Here is an 18,027-nt window from a genome sequence, read left to right as displayed (position 1 = left end):
TACCTGACAGTGTATAGATGCGGAAAAAATACGCTTTGAGCTTGAGCACAGCCTCCTAACCGGTGATGCCATTTTCAATTCACCTTGACCCCTAAATGACCCCTCTGTACTTTCAATTTGTAATTAAAAATTTAGAAAAAGGAATGATTACAAATAATACAATTTTTGTTTAATTTCGTTGACGATAAATTGCTAAAATATAATTTTTATGCTATTTTAAAATATGTTAAGCTACCTCTCGTCTGAACGAGATGATCTCATTACCATAATGTCAACTTGATTCCGTTGAAACTTACAAAACTAATTTTAGCCTTTCAAGTGACCAAAAAGTTGCAAATGTGCATTAAGGAAAGCAAAGAAAGCCCATATCTGATAAAATCTTATAACTTTAAGGTATGACACAGGTGACATCAGCGATAAATTTAAATATGAAAGTTGACAAACCGGAAAAGTCGGCCATTGTGCATGTCTGTTTTGAAATGAATGGACGCAGAAACTTCGTTGTATTCATGCATTTGTCATTACACTGATGCGATTTTAATTGAAAAGAAAGGGTAAAACTACAAAGAAATAAATCTCGTCAGCATTTTACAGTTTTGATTAGAGTACAGTATACGCGAATTTCACTTCTAGGTCATAGAATGATGGATATCAGAAATTGAAAACTGTAGGATATGATGAAGTTTAAACAGTCAATATTTCTTACAAAAGATCAATTTTGTTATTTATTTAGAAGATATTTATAAACTGAGCATGTATTTCACATAATGACATACATTGCACAGCGTTCTTTCCTATTATATCTTAATACTGCTTAGTTTCATTTTATTGACCATTGACATGTATATCCTTCCCCAGTGGGTCAGTCTTTACTCTTTATCCTTCTTGCTGCCATTTGTTTTTCAGTGTTTCATTTCATATGCCAGAAAATATGACCGCTTGACATTTGTGACGTGACATGCCAAACAATGATGTCATTCGATATATGACTTCATGCTGTAATGACAGTTTCATTTGAGAGTGGGGCAGGACCTTTTTCGGGACGTCCAAATTGTGTTTTAAAACTCAGGATTTCGGGATCCAAGGTTACGAAATTTCGGGGATGTCAGGATTTATCTTTTTTTAAATTTGGGACCTTAGGATTTCATGTGTTTAAGCCCAGGATTTTGCGATCAGGACCCCTCCAACCTCCTCCATTTGAGAGACGTCGTAGAAATATATTACACTTTTTAATTTTGGGTCTTTTAATTTTGAAAGAGATACAGCAATGGTGAGAAGCTTGAATAAATTAAAACATGGACATATATGTGTCCCTCTGGTAGCAAGAGGATTAAACCACAGTACACAACCAAACTCTTTCCCCTCATGAAAACAGTTGTTTTATTATATCTAGATAACGGTTAAATTATAAATATTGATATGCAAGTTGTTTTGTCCTATCCTCCCCTTTAGGACAAATATAATACTATTCGGAAATATATTATCTTTTACTTATCTATTGTAACGAAATTTTTTTTTTTTTTTAGAAAATTCACTAACTGGTTAGACCATGACAATAGTGATGAGAGGAGGCCAGGCTGGAGGAGACTCTCCTCAAGAAAATGTCCCCAATCCTCCCGAGTCAACACAGCAGCCTCAACAGCAACAGCCGCCACCACCACAGCAGACTCCTGCTACTTCAACAACACAACCCCCAACAGAAGCAGAAAATGGACAAGGTGATGGGTCTGTTGAAATGACAGATGACCAAGAACCAGAATTTCCAGTGCAGGAATTAGCTAGGCTGGATGAAATGATCAATCGTCCAAGATGGGTTGTACCAGTACTGCCAAAAGGAGAACTGGAAATTTTGCTTGAAGCAGCTACTAAACTCTGTAAAGATGGTAAGACAGCACTTTTTTAAGATGTTGATAATATTATTGAACAAGATATTATAAGTGATGTTTTTGGGTGATTATAGTCTAGATGGTTTTGAATTCATTATATGTTATAGTCTACTTACTTAGTGAAGAGTAATGTTATTATTAGATGAATTTCTATAAAATTTCAGAGATTCCTCTACACAGCAATACAATTTCCAAGACAACATGAACACATACATTTTGTACAACTTAGATTAACTAAGGTTGAAATAGACAGGATTGTACATTTATAATGTAGTCGTCTTAGATTAAAGTAATAATAATGCACTCTGTTCAAGACTTCAAGGTATTCCACACACAATTACAAATATCCACGATTGTTTATAAACATTACATTAAAACAAACAATTATACTGGATCATGTAAATTTATCAATAGGTTATTGGGTAGGTTGAATGACATAAGTCACATCTAAGAATCTAAGAAGCTACAAAAGACCTACATGTATATATGTAAAATATTTATATTTTCCTAAAAAGTTAAATGGAAGGAGATGTATAGACATGATTGTACATGATGTTTATAAATTTGAATTAATTTGTAGGGTTGGACACTAGAAGTGAGGCTTGCCAAAGATTTTTCAGAGAAGGACTCACAGTATCATTTACTAAGATAATGACAGATGAAGCTGTTAGTGGATGGAAATATGAAATCCATGTCAGTAAAATTGTTTATGTTGAAAAAATCACACGTTTGACCTAGGCTTTTATATTTGTGTTAGCAAGTTATGAGTTTACTGAGCAGTAATAATAGCAATAAAAACTGTAATACTGAAGGAAAAAAAACAATGTGTTATAGTGATTATGTGCCACAGAACTGAAACCACTAGAAAATACAAAACATATTTATCTGCAACTTCATTGAAATTAAGCAACAAAATTAGCTCAACTTCAGCTTCAATTGATTCAATTATAGTAACTTTGTGTTTACTTTTGATATGTAGATTGATAGATATTTTTTACAGAGAAAAAAAATACCCAATCAACATTTAATGTTTCTATATTTTTCTTAATTATGTGCAGATCTGTGAAAAAAATTTTGATTTTTTTTTTTTATAGAGATACATTTTAAAGAATGCAGAGAAGTTAGTAGAACTGTGTGTAGCCAAGCTGGCTGAGGACTGGTACCCATTACTGGAACTATTAGCTATGGTACTGAATCCCCACTGCAAGTAAGTCCAATCATCTATAAACAAACTAATCAAATATTGACTTATAAGAAATATGCAGCTTTTTGTACCTTCTCATACTTTAAGTAAATTAATGTAGTGTTTCCTTTTATCAGACACTATGTGCTGGACAAATAATAGCATAAAACATTGATTTTTAGATTTATGAAATCTTTTCATATAAAGGATTCTTAATGATGATTTAATGCTTATATTTAGATTCCACACATACAATGGAACAAGGCAGTCAGAATCTGTACAAGCTGGAGTAACTCTTCCTGATGATGCTTTGTTTGCAAGGCCTCCTGATCCAAGGACACCAAGGGTAAACATTTTGCTACAAATTAATACTGATTTATGGATGTTATTTGTTATTGTGGAGCAGTTGCTTTTCTTTTGAGGTTCAACTGGTGATCATTGATTGGTTAAATGTACTTGAAATAGGTCTTTCATTCTTGTTTTAGTTGTGTGCACATGAAAGTAATTGGTGTGATGTATTAATTTAATACTGATGAATAATGTATTATACACTGTGTTTTAGGTGTATTTCTTTGTTTGTATGGATTAAACAAAACAAAAATCAATGTTCAAAGTTCTCTCTGCACATTAATTTATCCATATAAGCTATTTATGTCTGAATGAATCTCATTTTTTTGTACATGTGTTAATATTAGATATTTAGATTTTATTTTGACAATGTAATAAAAAAAAAGATTCTGTGTTTGTGAAGCATGATTGAGAAAAAAAGTGTGAATGCACAATTTATTTTAATTAATTTTGATCATCAGTGTAGCTAAAAGTAGCTTTAATTATGCACAGAAGATCATGTCAATGTTGGAAAGCTTTTCTCTTCTGAAAATGAAACTATAGGATTTTCATAGTTGAGGAAGTAGTTTAAAGATGACAATATTATTAAAATTATACAATTTTTGTATTGTGATATGTTAATGACAGTTATTTATCTATCAGAGTATTATAAATAATGTTTTGTATTAATGGTATCATTTCAATGACTGTTCTTTATCTGCTTTTTGCTTACCCCCAAAAAGATCAAATCTGATTAATCACACATTTATTACTTTAAAATGATTTGTTTTTGTTTTGGCTTTTCAGGGATGGTTAGTTGATCTGGTTAACAGATTTGGAGAACTGAAAGGTTTCCAGATACTGTTGAAAAGATTTCAAGATGGTCCACAAATGTCAGTCCCACTTGTAGCTGCTCTTATAAAGTAGGTTCTGTTATCTTTATGAAAGATAATTTGTTGTATTTGAAAAACATACCAAACTGCTTAGCTTTTAAATTTTATCTGTACTAAGGTGTCTTGTTTCAAAGCACTTAGATGGATGTTTCCTTAAAGTCATAAGAAACGAGTGACCGGTGAAAAATAATGTTCTTCCAATTCTTACACAAATGCATACAAACCTCATAAATTTAGTCTTCTGTGCACGAATTTATCATTTTTTTCTTGTAAATTTCGTACAATCGTCAATTTTTTTTCAATCGGTCAGTGTTGTTATGTAAATATGGCAGGTAATTAAAGTTCATGTTTTGAAGACGAAGTTTAACGATTATCACCTGTTTGTCAACAATCGACAAAAAATCAACAAAAAAGCATGGAAATTCAGCACGTGTTTAACATGTAAATTCAGATAATAGTTTATTTTAAGGACATCCTTGCGTATTGTGGTCACCGGATTTTTACGAGATGGGTCACACTGAGGTCACTTTGCATACGGAAAATATGTCGGGGGGAATTGCTTCCTGGAAGGAAGCAATTAAAATAAAGTAAACTTCTTCTAAATATGAATAAATTAAAAAATTTTCTTCAGAAAAAAGTATATGTACATAAGTTTTATAATGAAAACTATCCATTGAGTTATAAAAAAACATATGCATTATTTTTTTATTTGAGGTTTCTTATGACTTTAATAACCTTTGTTATTACCAAAGAAAACCTAATTTTATCATGTTTATAAATAAATAACTTAATATATGAAGGATATCATAAAGGTATAACCCAGTGGTCTCCTCACAACCTAAAAGTTAGTACAAATTTCATTATAATTTGAACTCTGACACTTTTAACAGACTGCAAGACTGCAACTAAAATACACTTCAAGACAAAAAAGTCTCTTTAATTTGAAAACATGATATAGATTAAACTGTTTATCAAGTTATTAATAAGATCAATCTTATAACTGCTTGCAATTTTGAAAATGAAAAATTAACAGGACCATATTTTGTTTCCAGACCATTTGGACAGTGTAATGAGGTACTGACTCCACATACAGTAGAGAAATATATGATGCCAATTGTTGTAAGTTAAATTTTAAAATACACTTAAGTAGGAATAATTGCAGATTTAGTTACTGACAACCAGTCTTGATAATGATTCACTTTTATATGTGTCTTAAAAATAATACAGATTTGATATAGATGTAAAAATGTTGGGCTAAAAGTGGAAATAAATAACCATTGTATTTGGCAAATGTATATCATAGTTAAGTCTTCAAACTTTTATGAGGAGTGTAATAAGAAGTTTTTTAAGAAAATTTGGGTTCAATTGACTTATTAGAATGTCAGTATAAACATTTTTTTTCTGATTTTGATGGGGTGGCTGTAAAAAAATATTTTCTTTTCAATTTTTTTTTTCTTTCTGAAATAGCCATCAATTAAATAAAGAAAGCTTAGTTTTATTAAATTACCATCAGTGATTATGCTTTAGTATTTTGTTAATCACCACTCAAGTTATTGTGTATTATTTTACAGGAAATAGTGCCCAAGTTTTTAGATTCTTTGACTGATGAAGAACTGAAGAAAGAAACCAAAACAGAGGCCAAGAATGATGCTTTATCCTCAATCATTAAAGCTCTGAAGCAACTTGTCTCTAGGCTCCCAGACCAAGAAGAGACCATTAAAAATTTGGAAATATTTAGACTAAAGATGATACTTAGGTAAGAAGTCTTATTAGTGAAATGAGCTGATATGCATATACATGGTTGATTTTTATGCCCCATTTATGGGCATTATGTTTTCTGGTCTGTGCGTCCGTTCGTTCGTTGTACCGTTCATCCGTCCTTTTGTCCCGCTTCAGGCTAAAGTTTTTGGTCAAGGCAGTTTTTGATGACGTCCAATCAACTTGAAAATTAGTACACATGTTCCTTATGATATGATCTTTCTAATTTTAATGCCAAATTGGAGATTTTACCCCATTTTCACAGTCAACTGAATATAGAAAATGATAGTGCGGATGGGGCATCTGTGTACTTTCGACACATTCTTGTTGTTTAAAAATCTTTAAACACATTTAAAAAGGATCAATGTTGATTACAGTTCTTCTATAAAAGCATGCAAAACAAAACATTGATCAACTTGCTTGCTATGTTTGATTGGTTGTTTGCAAACAATAGGTAGGTGGAGGTTTTGTCTGTTTTTATACGACCGCAAAAATTTTAATTTTTCGTCGTATATTGCTATCACGTTGGCGTCGTCGTCGTCATCGTCCGAATACTTTTAGTTTTCGTACTCTAACTTTAGTAATCTATAGTAATAGAAATCTATGAAATTTTAACACAAGGCTTATGACCACAAAAGGAAGGTTGGGATTGATTTTGGGAGTTTTGGTCCCAACATTTTAGGAATTAGGGGCCAAAAAGGGCCCAAATAAGCATTTTCTTGGTTTTCGCACTATAACTTTAGTTTAAGTAAATTGAAATCTATGAAATTTTGACACAAGGTTTATGACCACAAAAGGAAGGTTGGGATTGATTTTGGGAGTTTTGGTTCCAACAGTTTAGGAATTAGGGGCCAAAAAAGGGCCCAAATAAGCATTATTCTTGGTTTTCGTACAATAACTTTAGTATAAGTAAATAGAAATCAATGAAATTTAAACACAAGGTTTATGACCACAAAAGGAAGGTTGGGATTGATTTTGGGAGTTTTGGTCCCAACAGTTTAGGAATTAGGGGCCAAAAAGGGGCCCAAATAAGCATTATTCTTGGTTTTTCGCACCATAACTTTAGTATAAGTAAATAGAAATCTATGAAATTTAAACACAAGGTTTATGACTATAAAAGGAAGGTTGGGTTTGATTTTAGGAGTTTTGGTCCCAACAGTTTAGGAATAAGGGGCCCAAAGGGTCCAAAATTGAACTTTGTTTGATTTCATCAAAAATTGAATAATTGGGGTTCTTTGATATGCCAAATCTAACTGTGTATGTAGATTCTTAGTTTTTGGTCCCGTTTTCAAATTGGTCTACATTAAGGTCCAAAGGGTCCAAAATTAAACTAAGTTTGATTTTAACAAAAATTGAATCCTAGGGGTTCTTTGATATGCTGAATCTAAAAATGTACTTAGATTTTTGATTATTGGCCCAGTTTTCAAGTTGGTCCAAATCGAGGTCCAAAATTAAACTTTGTTTGATTTCATCAAAAATTGAATAATTGGGGTTCTTTGATATGCCAAATCTAACTGTGTATGTAGATTCTTAATTTTTGGTCCCGTTTTCAAATTGGTCTACATTAAAGTCCAAAGGGTCCAAAATTAAACTAAGTTTGATTTTAACAAAAATTGAATTCTTGGGCTTTTTTGATATGCTGAATCTAAACATATACTAAGATTTTTGATTATGGGCCCAGTTTTCAAGTTGGTTCAAATCAGGATCCAAAATTATTATATTAAGTATTGTGCAATAGCAAGAAATTTTCAATTGCACAGTATTCAGCAATAGCAAGAAATCTTCAATTGCACAGTATTGTGCAATAGCAAGACATTTTCAATTGCACAGTATTGCGCAATAGCAAGATATCTTCAATTGCACAAAATTGTGCTATAGCAAATATTTTCAATTGCACAGTATTGCGCAATAGCAAGAAATATCTAATTGCACAATATTGTGCAATAGCAAGAAATTTTCAATTGGAGTTATCTTTCTTTGTCCAGAATAGTAGTTGAATCAACTTAAATCATTGTTTTATACAATATACAATGTATATTCACTTTTACTGCCAACTGATAAATTAAAACAATCTTTACCATTCAGTGATAACAAGCACTTTATTTTACATTTTAATATTTTATGATGTATTTAAATGAGTAGTTATTGTTGCAAACTCCATTCGGAATTTGAATTGAGATCAGTTTTGGAAAAAGGGAAAGGGGGATGTGAAAAAAAAATGGGGGGGGGAGGGGGGTTAAATTTTTCTCATTTCAGATTTCATAAATAAAAAGAAAATTTCTTCAAACATTTTTTTTGAGAGGATTAATATTCAACAGCATAGTGAATTGCTCAAAGGCAAAAAAAAAATTTTAAGTTCATTAGACCACTTTCATTCTGTGTCAGAAACCTATGCTGTGTCAACTATTTAATCACAATCTGAATTTAGAGCTGAATCCAGCTTAAATGTTGTGTCCATACTTGCCCCAACTGTTCAGGGTTCAACCTCTGCGGTCGTATATAGCTGCGCCCTGCGGAGCATCTGTTATATATACTGGGATTTGATTGGATAATAAGAATTGACATGAAATTAATTAGTGTTTATTGTCCAATCATATTCCAGTAAATAGTAAACAGATTGAAATAGACTACCTACCTGTTGTTTACAAACATCCAAACAAATATAGCAAGCAAGTTAATCAACTGTTTGTTTTGCATGCTTTAATAGAAGAACTGTAAAAGGTGTTTTTCTTTTGTTTTTATTTCATGACATATAAAAGAAGCCTTTAATGATATATGTACAATGTTTTGGTATCAAACACTTTCTAAACAGGTGCTAATGTTATTTTTTTTACTACTTTCAGATTGCTTCAGATTTCCTCGTTTAATGGAAAGATGAATGCTTTGAATGAAGTTAACAAAGTGATATCAATGATATCCAATGTATCAAGTCGACACTCATCTATGGATGAAGATGAATGGCTGACAGCAGAAAAAATGGCAGTAAGTAGGCAAAGTTCATTGCTTGACCTGTTTTTGCTTCTATGTAGAAAAAAATAAAATATATATGCCTTAAATGTTGAACTTTGTAAAAAGAAGATTTATCAAGTAAACTTGTAGTTTGTACAAGCGTTTTAACATGACCATCTTCTAGCTCATATTTATTTGTTTAACATTAGCTTATATTATTTTTTTTATTTAAAGATATTTAATTGAAGAAAAAAAGTGTATTTTATTGTAGTATATACATTAAGTTACTTATTTTTTATTCTTTAATATACTTCTTTTGCAGGACTGGGTTCAGAACAATCAGGTTTTAACAATAGTATTAAGAGACAGCTTGCATCAGCCACAATATGTTGAAAAACTGGAGAAAATACTCAGATTTATGATTAAGGAAAAAGCCTTGACATCTGAAGACTTGGACAAACTTTGGGAAGCTCAGGTATGTTGTCATACTATATCGTATAATAAACAAATCTTAGACAGATAATTTTTCAGGATTTGTTTGTACTGGATGGTTCTTTGTGTTTAAATATTGTACCATTTTAAGTTGGGTAATAAAATTTATGGCTTTGATTGACAAGAAATAGAAGATTTCTACCAAGAAAATAAATGTTTTTTAATAATTGTATTGACATAGAAATGATCTTTAAAAGAAATCTTTATTCTAATTTCTGATATGGTTTAAAGCAAATGTCAAACTTGACAAACCAGGCAAAATACATCATTTAAATCATACCATTACCAACATATTAACCCTTTCGCCGACGAGTCCCGGTTTACCGGGATTCACGCTTCAGACAGCTGACGATGAGTCCCGTTTTACCGGGATCGGAATACCTCTTTTATGTTTCCCGCTCAAACAGTGCAAACGTGGGTTATCTTTCTTTGATGGATAACCCGGATGAAAGTGTAAACATGCCGGTTCCGTTTGTTGAAAACCGTGTCAAAATCAGAGGAAATTTACGGAATTTACGAGAATTTGAAATGAGGGAACATTTTTGTTGAAAGAATATGGAAGAATTGAAGCCAAACTAGTATACTTTTTTGACCTAAAATGTCGTTTTATGTACAAAACAGTTGGAATGGACATCGATCAGTGTGAGGAATTTGTACAGCCTCATAAAATTTTTCAAAATTTTGCCGTTTTGGGTTAAAAAATTACGATTTGGGGTGAAAGAGTCGAATTTTGAGAATTTCACCTTGATAATGACGAAAATTTGAAAATTTTGATATTTTATGAAGAAAAAATTGTCAAAACATGAACAAAACTGTGAACATGGTCTTAGTGAATAAAATAAATACACAAATAACTATAAACAAGTTTTTATTGACATTTATTATGAATATTTCCAACTTGAGTAATAGTAGCCAGGGACGCCATCGTCTCAGAGTAGCTTCTGTCTGGGCAGCAATCGGTGAAAGGGTTAAATAAGAATTGGGATAGCCTGAATTGCTGTACTGTTAACCAAGGTTATTTTTATATAGAGTGTAATGGCTTATTCTAATGAAGTATGTTCATTGATAACTACATTAGTTTTAAGTTGTTATTTCAGCTATTGTCAGTTTTAAACATTTACATATGTATAATTTATTATTCTTTTTCAGTCAGGAAAACATGATGCCATAGTGAAGAATGTTCATGATCTTTTGGCCAAACTTGCCTGGGATTTCTCGCCAGAACAATTAGACCATTTGTTTGAATGTTTTCAAGTGAGTATGCCAATTTTTTAAATCCTTGAAATTTGAGGGCAGAGTTTAATAACTTTTAATATCTTTTTAAATATTATTTGACTATTTTCTGTAATTGAAATTTTTAGAGAAAACATGATTATGTCATTTTGTTTTACTTGAGTTATATTGTAAATAGAATTATGAAGTTACTTATACTAAATCTTTCCAGGGGAGCTGGACACATGCCTCAAAGAAACAGAGGGAAAAGTTATTAGAATTAATCAGACGACTAGCAGAGGATGATAAAGAAGGTGTGATGGCACATAAAGTATTAGGATTGTTATGGAACCTTGCCCATAGTGAGGATGTACCTACAGATATCATGGACCAGGCTCTTACAGCACATATCAAAATATTGGATTACAGCTGTTCACAGGTAAAGGCAATGTCTGTATTCTAAAACTAATAAAGAAAAACCCAACTAGAATAATCTTGCAAGGTAAACAATAAGTCTTGAAATAGGTTCCTGTTTGAATGGTTTTACACTAGTCAGTTTTGGGGCCTTTTGTGGCATGCTTTTTGGTGTGAGCCAAGGCTGTACTTTTTACAAATTTTGACTTGGATAGAGAGTTGTCTCATTGGCACTCATATTTCTGCATGTTACATTTGCCATGCATGACATTATACACTGTATTGGGATCTTCAATTCCTTACATATTTTATTATCTGTTGTAGGATAGAGACCAACAGAAGATGACATGGATAGGAAAGTTTGTAGATGAGTTAAAAAATGATAAATGGGTGCTGCCTGCTCTAAAACAGATCAGAGAAATATGTCAACTGTTTCCTGAGGTAAATTATTGATGTATTTAAAGATTTAGCAAATAAGTTTGATATTTTATACATATATGAATATATACATGTATATGATAAACAGTTTTCTCTACACAGTTAAAAGATCAATATGGAAATGCAGAAAGTGCTTTAGATAGAGTTGCATGTTTGGCAAAGTGTTATTACAGGATCTTTCAACTTAATCATCATACTCAACAAATAAATTACTGCAAATCAATAATTAATTCTTGAAATAATGTCAGCTGTTAAAGACTTTGTTTCATACGTTCTGTGTGTTACATACTTATAACCCGCCTTTGTGGTACTTGTAGTAATAAATTACATAACTGCTTTAATTTCAGGCTCCACAGAACTTCCCTCATGCACCACCAAGAACACCTCATGTTTACTACAGGAATAATGTTATCAACCAGCTACAGTCTACACATTCTATTGTTATGTTAGTGGCCAAGAATCTGTCAGAATATATGGAGAAGTCAAGAGTATTTGCTAAAGGTGATAAAGCTTTAAATTTCTTGAGAATAGATATTTTATATAAGTGTTAATGTTAAGAATTGCACATGAGGTGTTCCCGCTACCGCTCTCCATGTACACGACGTCACCGTTGTTGTGACATTAGCATTTTAGAGTTCAATACAAGTATCATTACAAGCAGACGTTCTTATTTACTAAGCCTTAATTTGTGTCCGATACAACCACTCTACGATAGTTAAATACTGTTTAGTGCACATTTTCTTGAACTTTTTTGTGTGACAATAGATACTAATATGTCATAAATTTATGAATAAATGTGTGATATGTCAACATACAGTTAGCATTTTTTGGAATTTTGATCAATCTATCTTGAAATATTGCAGTGAATTGCTGTTACTCTTAGTAATGAGTTGAGTTTTATTTTGACTGATGTATGTCGTCAGTTTATGATTGTAAAATTTATTCTTCAGAGCATCCAGATTTGGATCCAGCTACAATTTTACCTGATGGTAGATTTAATCATGTGGTTCAAATACAAGAAAGATTAAAGTTTATGAGGTTTGTTTTATACATTTTTCTGATTAGCTGTTTTAAACACTATTCCAAAATAAAAGAAGGAAATAATTTGTTAGATATTATTGCTTTAATAAATTAAGACCAAATCCTTACTTACAATATTGAAGCCATGTTCTTTCAGAAAAGCATTATAAAAACCCAAATATCACATATCGTCTGACAATATAATTTGTTGAATTAATCAGTCTGAATATGCATGAAATATATATATGTCATTGTACAATTAAGCCAACAGAAATCATCAATTGTCTATTAAACTGTAAATGTATGAGAGTAATAAGTTGCTGTTAAAAGTTTTTATCATGTTTGTTTTAGGTTTCTTCTGAAAGATGGACAGTTATGGTTGTGTGAATCTCAAGCCAGACAGGTAGGTTGAGTAAAATTAAAGTTTTCTATTATGAAATGCTGTATTTTTTTGTTGTAGACAAAAGGAAACGAAATCAAATGAGGTTATCTGAAAGGTATAGATATCCAATGAATTATTTTTTAATAATTCTATAATATAGTTTGAAATATATAAAATCTAACTTTTTTTTTCATTTTGATTTACACAGCACCTGTCTTCTACTTGATTCTTGTTTATTTTTACAGATTTGGCAATGTTTAGCTGAAAATGCAATATATGGGACTGACAGGGAGTCATGTTTTAAATGGTTTGCCAAGGTAATTTGAGATTATTAAGTCTTTCGATTAAGCATTTGAATGTAAAAATAAGGAGATGTGGTATGATTGCCAATGAGACAACTATCCACAGAAGTTCAAATGAAGTGGATGTAAGCAATTATAGTTTATAGTTTCCAACAATGAGAAAAACCCATACTGTATGGTCGAAAAATGCTTTGTATCAATATGTGAAAAATAAAGATATGTAAGATTTAAAGTAGGCAATATCCCTTCAAATATGAATTAAAATAGATAGGGTTAACCATAATCTATTGTTTAATTTCAATTCTACCTCATTTTTCAAAAATATATGCCATAGTCTACAAATTTTTTTTGTTATTATTTAAACCTGTATATATCTTTTCCAATTCTTATTGTAGTTAATGGGAGAAGAACCAGACCTTGATCCTGAAATCACAAGAGATTTCTTTGAACAAAATATTTTACAGTTGGATCCCAGTCTTCTCACTGAAAATGGCATGAAGTAAGTTTTAATACAACTGTTAACTGTTCTTCCAAAAATAAATGTATGGGGGAAGGAAGGCACTTTTTATTTGCCCCCACCATGCATACATTTTAAATTGGATATTTCATTACAGCTTTTACATTAATGCTAGCAAGACAAATCTTTGTTTGGCTTGCTTACTTTGTTTGTATCAATGTTTGCTCAAGCATGGCAATTAAGATAGGCAGGGCTTCAGCTTGTATACATCATACTTAAATTTTACTGGACGTTATGTTTGAGGTTAAGGACACCTAATCACATGACAAATATTCTCAGATGTTTCCTCACCTGTAAAAATACAATAATTTGTCAATGAAAGAAAAATATAAACTTTTTTCTTGTATGAGGCTGAGAAACTGGCCTTCAGCATTGACCTAATATTGTTTTTTATAACATATCAATCTATCAGTTCAGTCAGTTATTTCCATGTCTGCCCTTCCATTATGTAACTCAAGAAAATATTCAAAAAAATGGGAAACAATTGTATCGAAAAGAGGAAATCGAGTGTACATTTTTAGCTCACCTGTCCCGAAGGGACAAGTGAGCTTATGCCATCACTTGGCGTCCGTCGTCGTCCGTCGTCTGTCGTCTGTCGTCCGTCGTCTGTCGTCGTAAACTATTTCAAGAATCTTCTCCTCTGAAACTACTGGGCCAAATACTTTCAAACTTTAACTGAATGTTCCTTAGGGTATCTAATTTATAAATTGTATCCGAAGTTTTGATCTATCAACAAACATGGTCGCCATTGCTAAAAATAGAACATAGGGGTCAAATGCAGTTTTTGGCTTATAACTCAAAAACCAAAGCATTTAGAGCAAATCTGACATGGGGTAATATTGTTTATCAGGTCAAGATCTATCTGCCCTGAAATTTTCAGATGAATCAGACAACCTGTTGTTGGGTTGCTGCCCCTGAATTGGTAATTTTAAGGAAATTTTGCTGTTTTTGGTTATCATCTTGAATATTATTATAGATAGAGATAAACTGTAAACAGCAATAATGTTCAGCAAAGTAAGATTTACAAAAAAGTCAACATGACGGAAATGGTCAGTTGACCCCTTTAGGAGTTATTGCCCTTTATAGTCAATTTTTAACCATTTTTCGTAAATCTTAGTAATCTTTTACAAAAATCTTCTCCTCTGAAACTACTGGGCAAAATACTTTCAAATTTTAACTGAATGTTCCTTAGGGTATCTTGTTTGTAAATTGTATCCGAAGTTATGATCTATCAACAAACATGGTCGCCATTGCTAAAAATAGAACATAGGGGTCAAATGCAGTTTTTGGCTTATAACTCAAAAACCAAAGCATTTAGAGCAAATCTGACCTGGGGCTATATTGTTTATCAGGTCAAGATCTATCTGCCCTGAAATTTTCAGATGAATCAGACAACCTGTTGTTGGGTTGCTGCCCCTGAATTGATAATTTTAAGGAAATTTTGCTGTTTTTGTTTATTATCTTGAATATAATTATAGATAGAAATAAACTGTAAACAGCAATGATGTTCAGCAAAGTAAGATCTTCAATTAAGTCAATTTGACCAAAATTGTCAATTGACCCCTTAAGGAGTTATTGCCCTTTAAGGACTTTTTTCGCAATTTGTTCATCATGTTGACTTACTTTAAAAAATCTTCTCCTTTGAAACTGCTGTATCAATTTCAGCCAAACTTAGGCTAAATGAGTTTCAGAGTATTTAGTATAAATTTTATATTTTATTTCCTTGTATGTCAAGAAACATAGCTACTATGGCTAAAATAGAACATAGGAGAAAATGATTATTTTTTTTGGCTTTTGAAGAAAATAGGACGATCCAAAAAACATTTAAATAAATTGAAAAGCCAAAATAATCATTGATGAGAGATTTAACCAAAAGAATTAAGGTGAGCGATTCAGGCTCTTGAGAGCCTCTTGTTTATGTTAGGGTGTTTGAGATGAATATTTTGTCTTGAAAACGTACAAAGCAAGAGTATTTGATACATCATCTCGCTTCAGATTGTATCATTTTAATATAGCAAAGCTACAGGTTGACTTTATAACATAAAAAAAATCACAGTACTAAAAGATGAAATATAGGGGTGAAGTGAAATACCTGTCCAATGGATCACAAAATCAGAGTAGGTGTGTTCGAATAGCTATGAAAAAAAAATTGTCTTCCATTTCTACGATTGTGAAAATAAACTGGCGTAATGGGGAGATAATTTCGACGAAGTAAAATCCTGTCTGTATTGTATATTTACAGGTAAGGAAACATTTGAGAATATGAGTCATGGGACGTTTTAAAATTTAGTGTCCTTAACCTCAAACATAACGTCCAATTAAATTTAAGTATGATGTATACAAGCTGAAGCCCCGCCTATCTTAATTGCCATGCTTGAGCAAACACTGATACAAACAAAGCAAGCAATCCAAACAAAGATTTGTCTTGCTAGCATTAATGTAAAAGCTGTAAATGTTCAAACAATCTTTCTTTAATAAAAGTGCCTTCTTTCACTCCCTATATACAATTATTTCTGGAAAAGCTGTAAGCAGCTGCTGTGCTGTTGTAAATTTGATATTATCTACTATTTTTTGGCTATATTCATAATTGACTGTTTAAATGATATTTTATCTATCCTTTTCAGCTGTTTTGAAAGATTTTTCAAACATGTAAATTTGAAAGAGAACAAATTGATAGCAAAGAGAAGAGGTGGCCATATGATTGATGATTTAGAATTAATAGGGTTAGACTATTTATGGCGGGTAAGTCTATGTTTAAGATGATTCGTTATTAAATCAGTTTTCTCAATTTTATTCAGTGGATAATTTAGTTTGAATTTTATCTACAGACAATTAAACAATTAAGTGGTATTGCAGTCAACTTTCCTCAGGTAAAACAGCTAGCTTTTGTCTGACATGGGGTGTTTAATTTTCACAGTGAGATATTTGCTTCCAAGTCTTGTATTATGATGAAAGCCAGTTAAGTAAACAGCTGCTTTAGATGAAAGTGTTTATGTTATGGTAATAAATACATTTGAGTAACATCATGTTTATAAATAGGGTATTGAGGAAGTTATTAAATGTTCTTATGATAGACTGATAAATATAAACAAGAGAAATTTCCTGGTTATAATTAAAATACCAGGATATTTTAAATGAGATGTATATATTGTAAATATAAACCTGGGAAAGTTTTATATTTTAAATATAATTTTCAAAAACGAAATCCAGGGAATCACAAGGGAATTTACAAAAAGGTAGAAAAAAAGAAATTGAAACTTATCGAAGGCTGAAAATCATTAAAAATGTCTCTTGTAAAACAAATAAAGGAACAAAATAATGATTTGATCTTTATGTTAATTATTTCCATGAAAAATGTGGAAATACTAATAAGAGAAACTTCCATTATAAAGAGGAAAATGCAATTACAAATAACCACTATAAAAAAAATTCTAGAAGGAATGTAGCTTCATAAATGTAGAAAATAATACAGAACCTACATCAAAATTGTTGAATGAAATAAAGAATGAAAACAAATTAGCAATTGACCTTGGATAAAGCCTATTTTAACATGTCTTGTCATTTTCAGGCTGTGTTACTTAGTCCAGATGATGTTGCCAATAAAGCCATTACATTATTAAAAGACATTTTTACAAACTTGGGTCCACGGTTACAACAGAACCAAGTGGATATCCATGATGACTTTATACAGTCATGTGTAGATAGGTTAAAAGCTTTATATGATACTGTGTCTGTGTTAGAGAAGGACAAAGACAGTACAAATAGAGTGATGCAAGAGACATCCAGGATGGTTCGGGTGTTGACCGTGTTGAAGGAGTATGTAGCCGAGTGTGACGAGGCTTATACTGATGAGAGATCAATTCTACCTCTTAGCAGGTTAGTCAAAATTACATGCGAAATTTAGTTGTTGAGAGTTGAACTCTTTCAGATATTTGATGTAATTAACTTCATATTAAATGAAAGGATACTGAAAAGGTTCCAATGAGATATTAAACAACTTGAAAATAAAAAGGAACAGCACAGCAGTGCTGATTATTTTCTAGACTGTCAAGCTACATGTATTTCAGAGAGAAAAATTTAGGATCTATATGAAGACTAAGTAAGTTAAAATGTTGTTAGGGCTGATGTTTATATGTTTCCATAATGCTTATAAAATTTTAAGTCTGAAGAATCTAACATCAACGTATCAACAGAATTATTTGTTCTATATTTGTCAATCACAAAACATGAGCTGCTAAAACAAAACTCTTGAGC

At 31.5% G+C, this 18,027-nt stretch overlaps 2 protein-coding genes across 4 annotated transcripts in view; one reads left to right on the top strand and one right to left on the bottom strand.

Moving 5' to 3' along the window:
• Window positions 1-129, bottom strand: part of LOC143068452 (propionyl-CoA carboxylase alpha chain, mitochondrial-like) — a 31,465-nt gene extending 31,336 nt beyond the window's left edge. The window contains exon 1 of the mRNA XM_076242544.1: window positions 4-129. Within this exon, the coding sequence (XP_076098659.1) occupies window positions 4-72 (69 nt within the window). The 5' untranslated portion in view covers window positions 73-129. The remainder of the gene's footprint in view (window positions 1-3) is intronic.
• Window positions 130-249: 120 nt separating this feature from the next.
• LOC143068451 (ubiquitin carboxyl-terminal hydrolase 9X-like) overlaps window positions 250-18,027 on the top strand; it is a 42,877-nt gene continuing 25,099 nt past the window's right edge. For 2 of the 3 annotated variants that reach the window (XM_076242543.1, XM_076242541.1), the window contains exons 1-20: window positions 250-393; window positions 1,527-1,883; window positions 2,467-2,579; window positions 2,981-3,093; window positions 3,310-3,415; window positions 4,204-4,319; window positions 5,342-5,408; window positions 5,861-6,045; window positions 8,891-9,029; window positions 9,319-9,471; window positions 10,638-10,742; window positions 10,933-11,139; window positions 11,439-11,555; window positions 11,900-12,053; window positions 12,503-12,590; window positions 12,924-12,975; window positions 13,200-13,271; window positions 13,652-13,755; window positions 16,398-16,515; window positions 17,342-17,649. In XM_076242543.1, coding sequence (XP_076098658.1) covers window positions 1,550-1,883; window positions 2,467-2,579; window positions 2,981-3,093; window positions 3,310-3,415; window positions 4,204-4,319; window positions 5,342-5,408; window positions 5,861-6,045; window positions 8,891-9,029; window positions 9,319-9,471; window positions 10,638-10,742; window positions 10,933-11,139; window positions 11,439-11,555; window positions 11,900-12,053; window positions 12,503-12,590; window positions 12,924-12,975; window positions 13,200-13,271; window positions 13,652-13,755; window positions 16,398-16,515; window positions 17,342-17,649 — 2,651 coding nt within the window. In that variant the 5' untranslated portion in view covers window positions 250-393; window positions 1,527-1,549. Of the gene's footprint in view, window positions 394-438; window positions 555-1,526; window positions 1,884-2,466; window positions 2,580-2,980; window positions 3,094-3,309; window positions 3,416-4,203; window positions 4,320-5,341; window positions 5,409-5,860; window positions 6,046-8,890; window positions 9,030-9,318; window positions 9,472-10,637; window positions 10,743-10,932; window positions 11,140-11,438; window positions 11,556-11,899; window positions 12,054-12,502; window positions 12,591-12,923; window positions 12,976-13,199; window positions 13,272-13,651; window positions 13,756-16,397; window positions 16,516-17,341; window positions 17,650-18,027 lie in introns of those variants that run through there. The other variant, XM_076242542.1, reaches the window with a different exon arrangement.

This window comes from Mytilus galloprovincialis, chromosome 3 (assembly GCF_965363235.1).
Source record: "Mytilus galloprovincialis chromosome 3, xbMytGall1.hap1.1, whole genome shotgun sequence".
Lineage (NCBI taxonomy): Eukaryota > Metazoa > Mollusca > Bivalvia > Mytilida > Mytilidae > Mytilus > Mytilus galloprovincialis.
The sequence above is the reverse complement of the archived record's forward strand: the minus strand, read 5'-3'. Positions and strand labels throughout refer to the sequence as shown.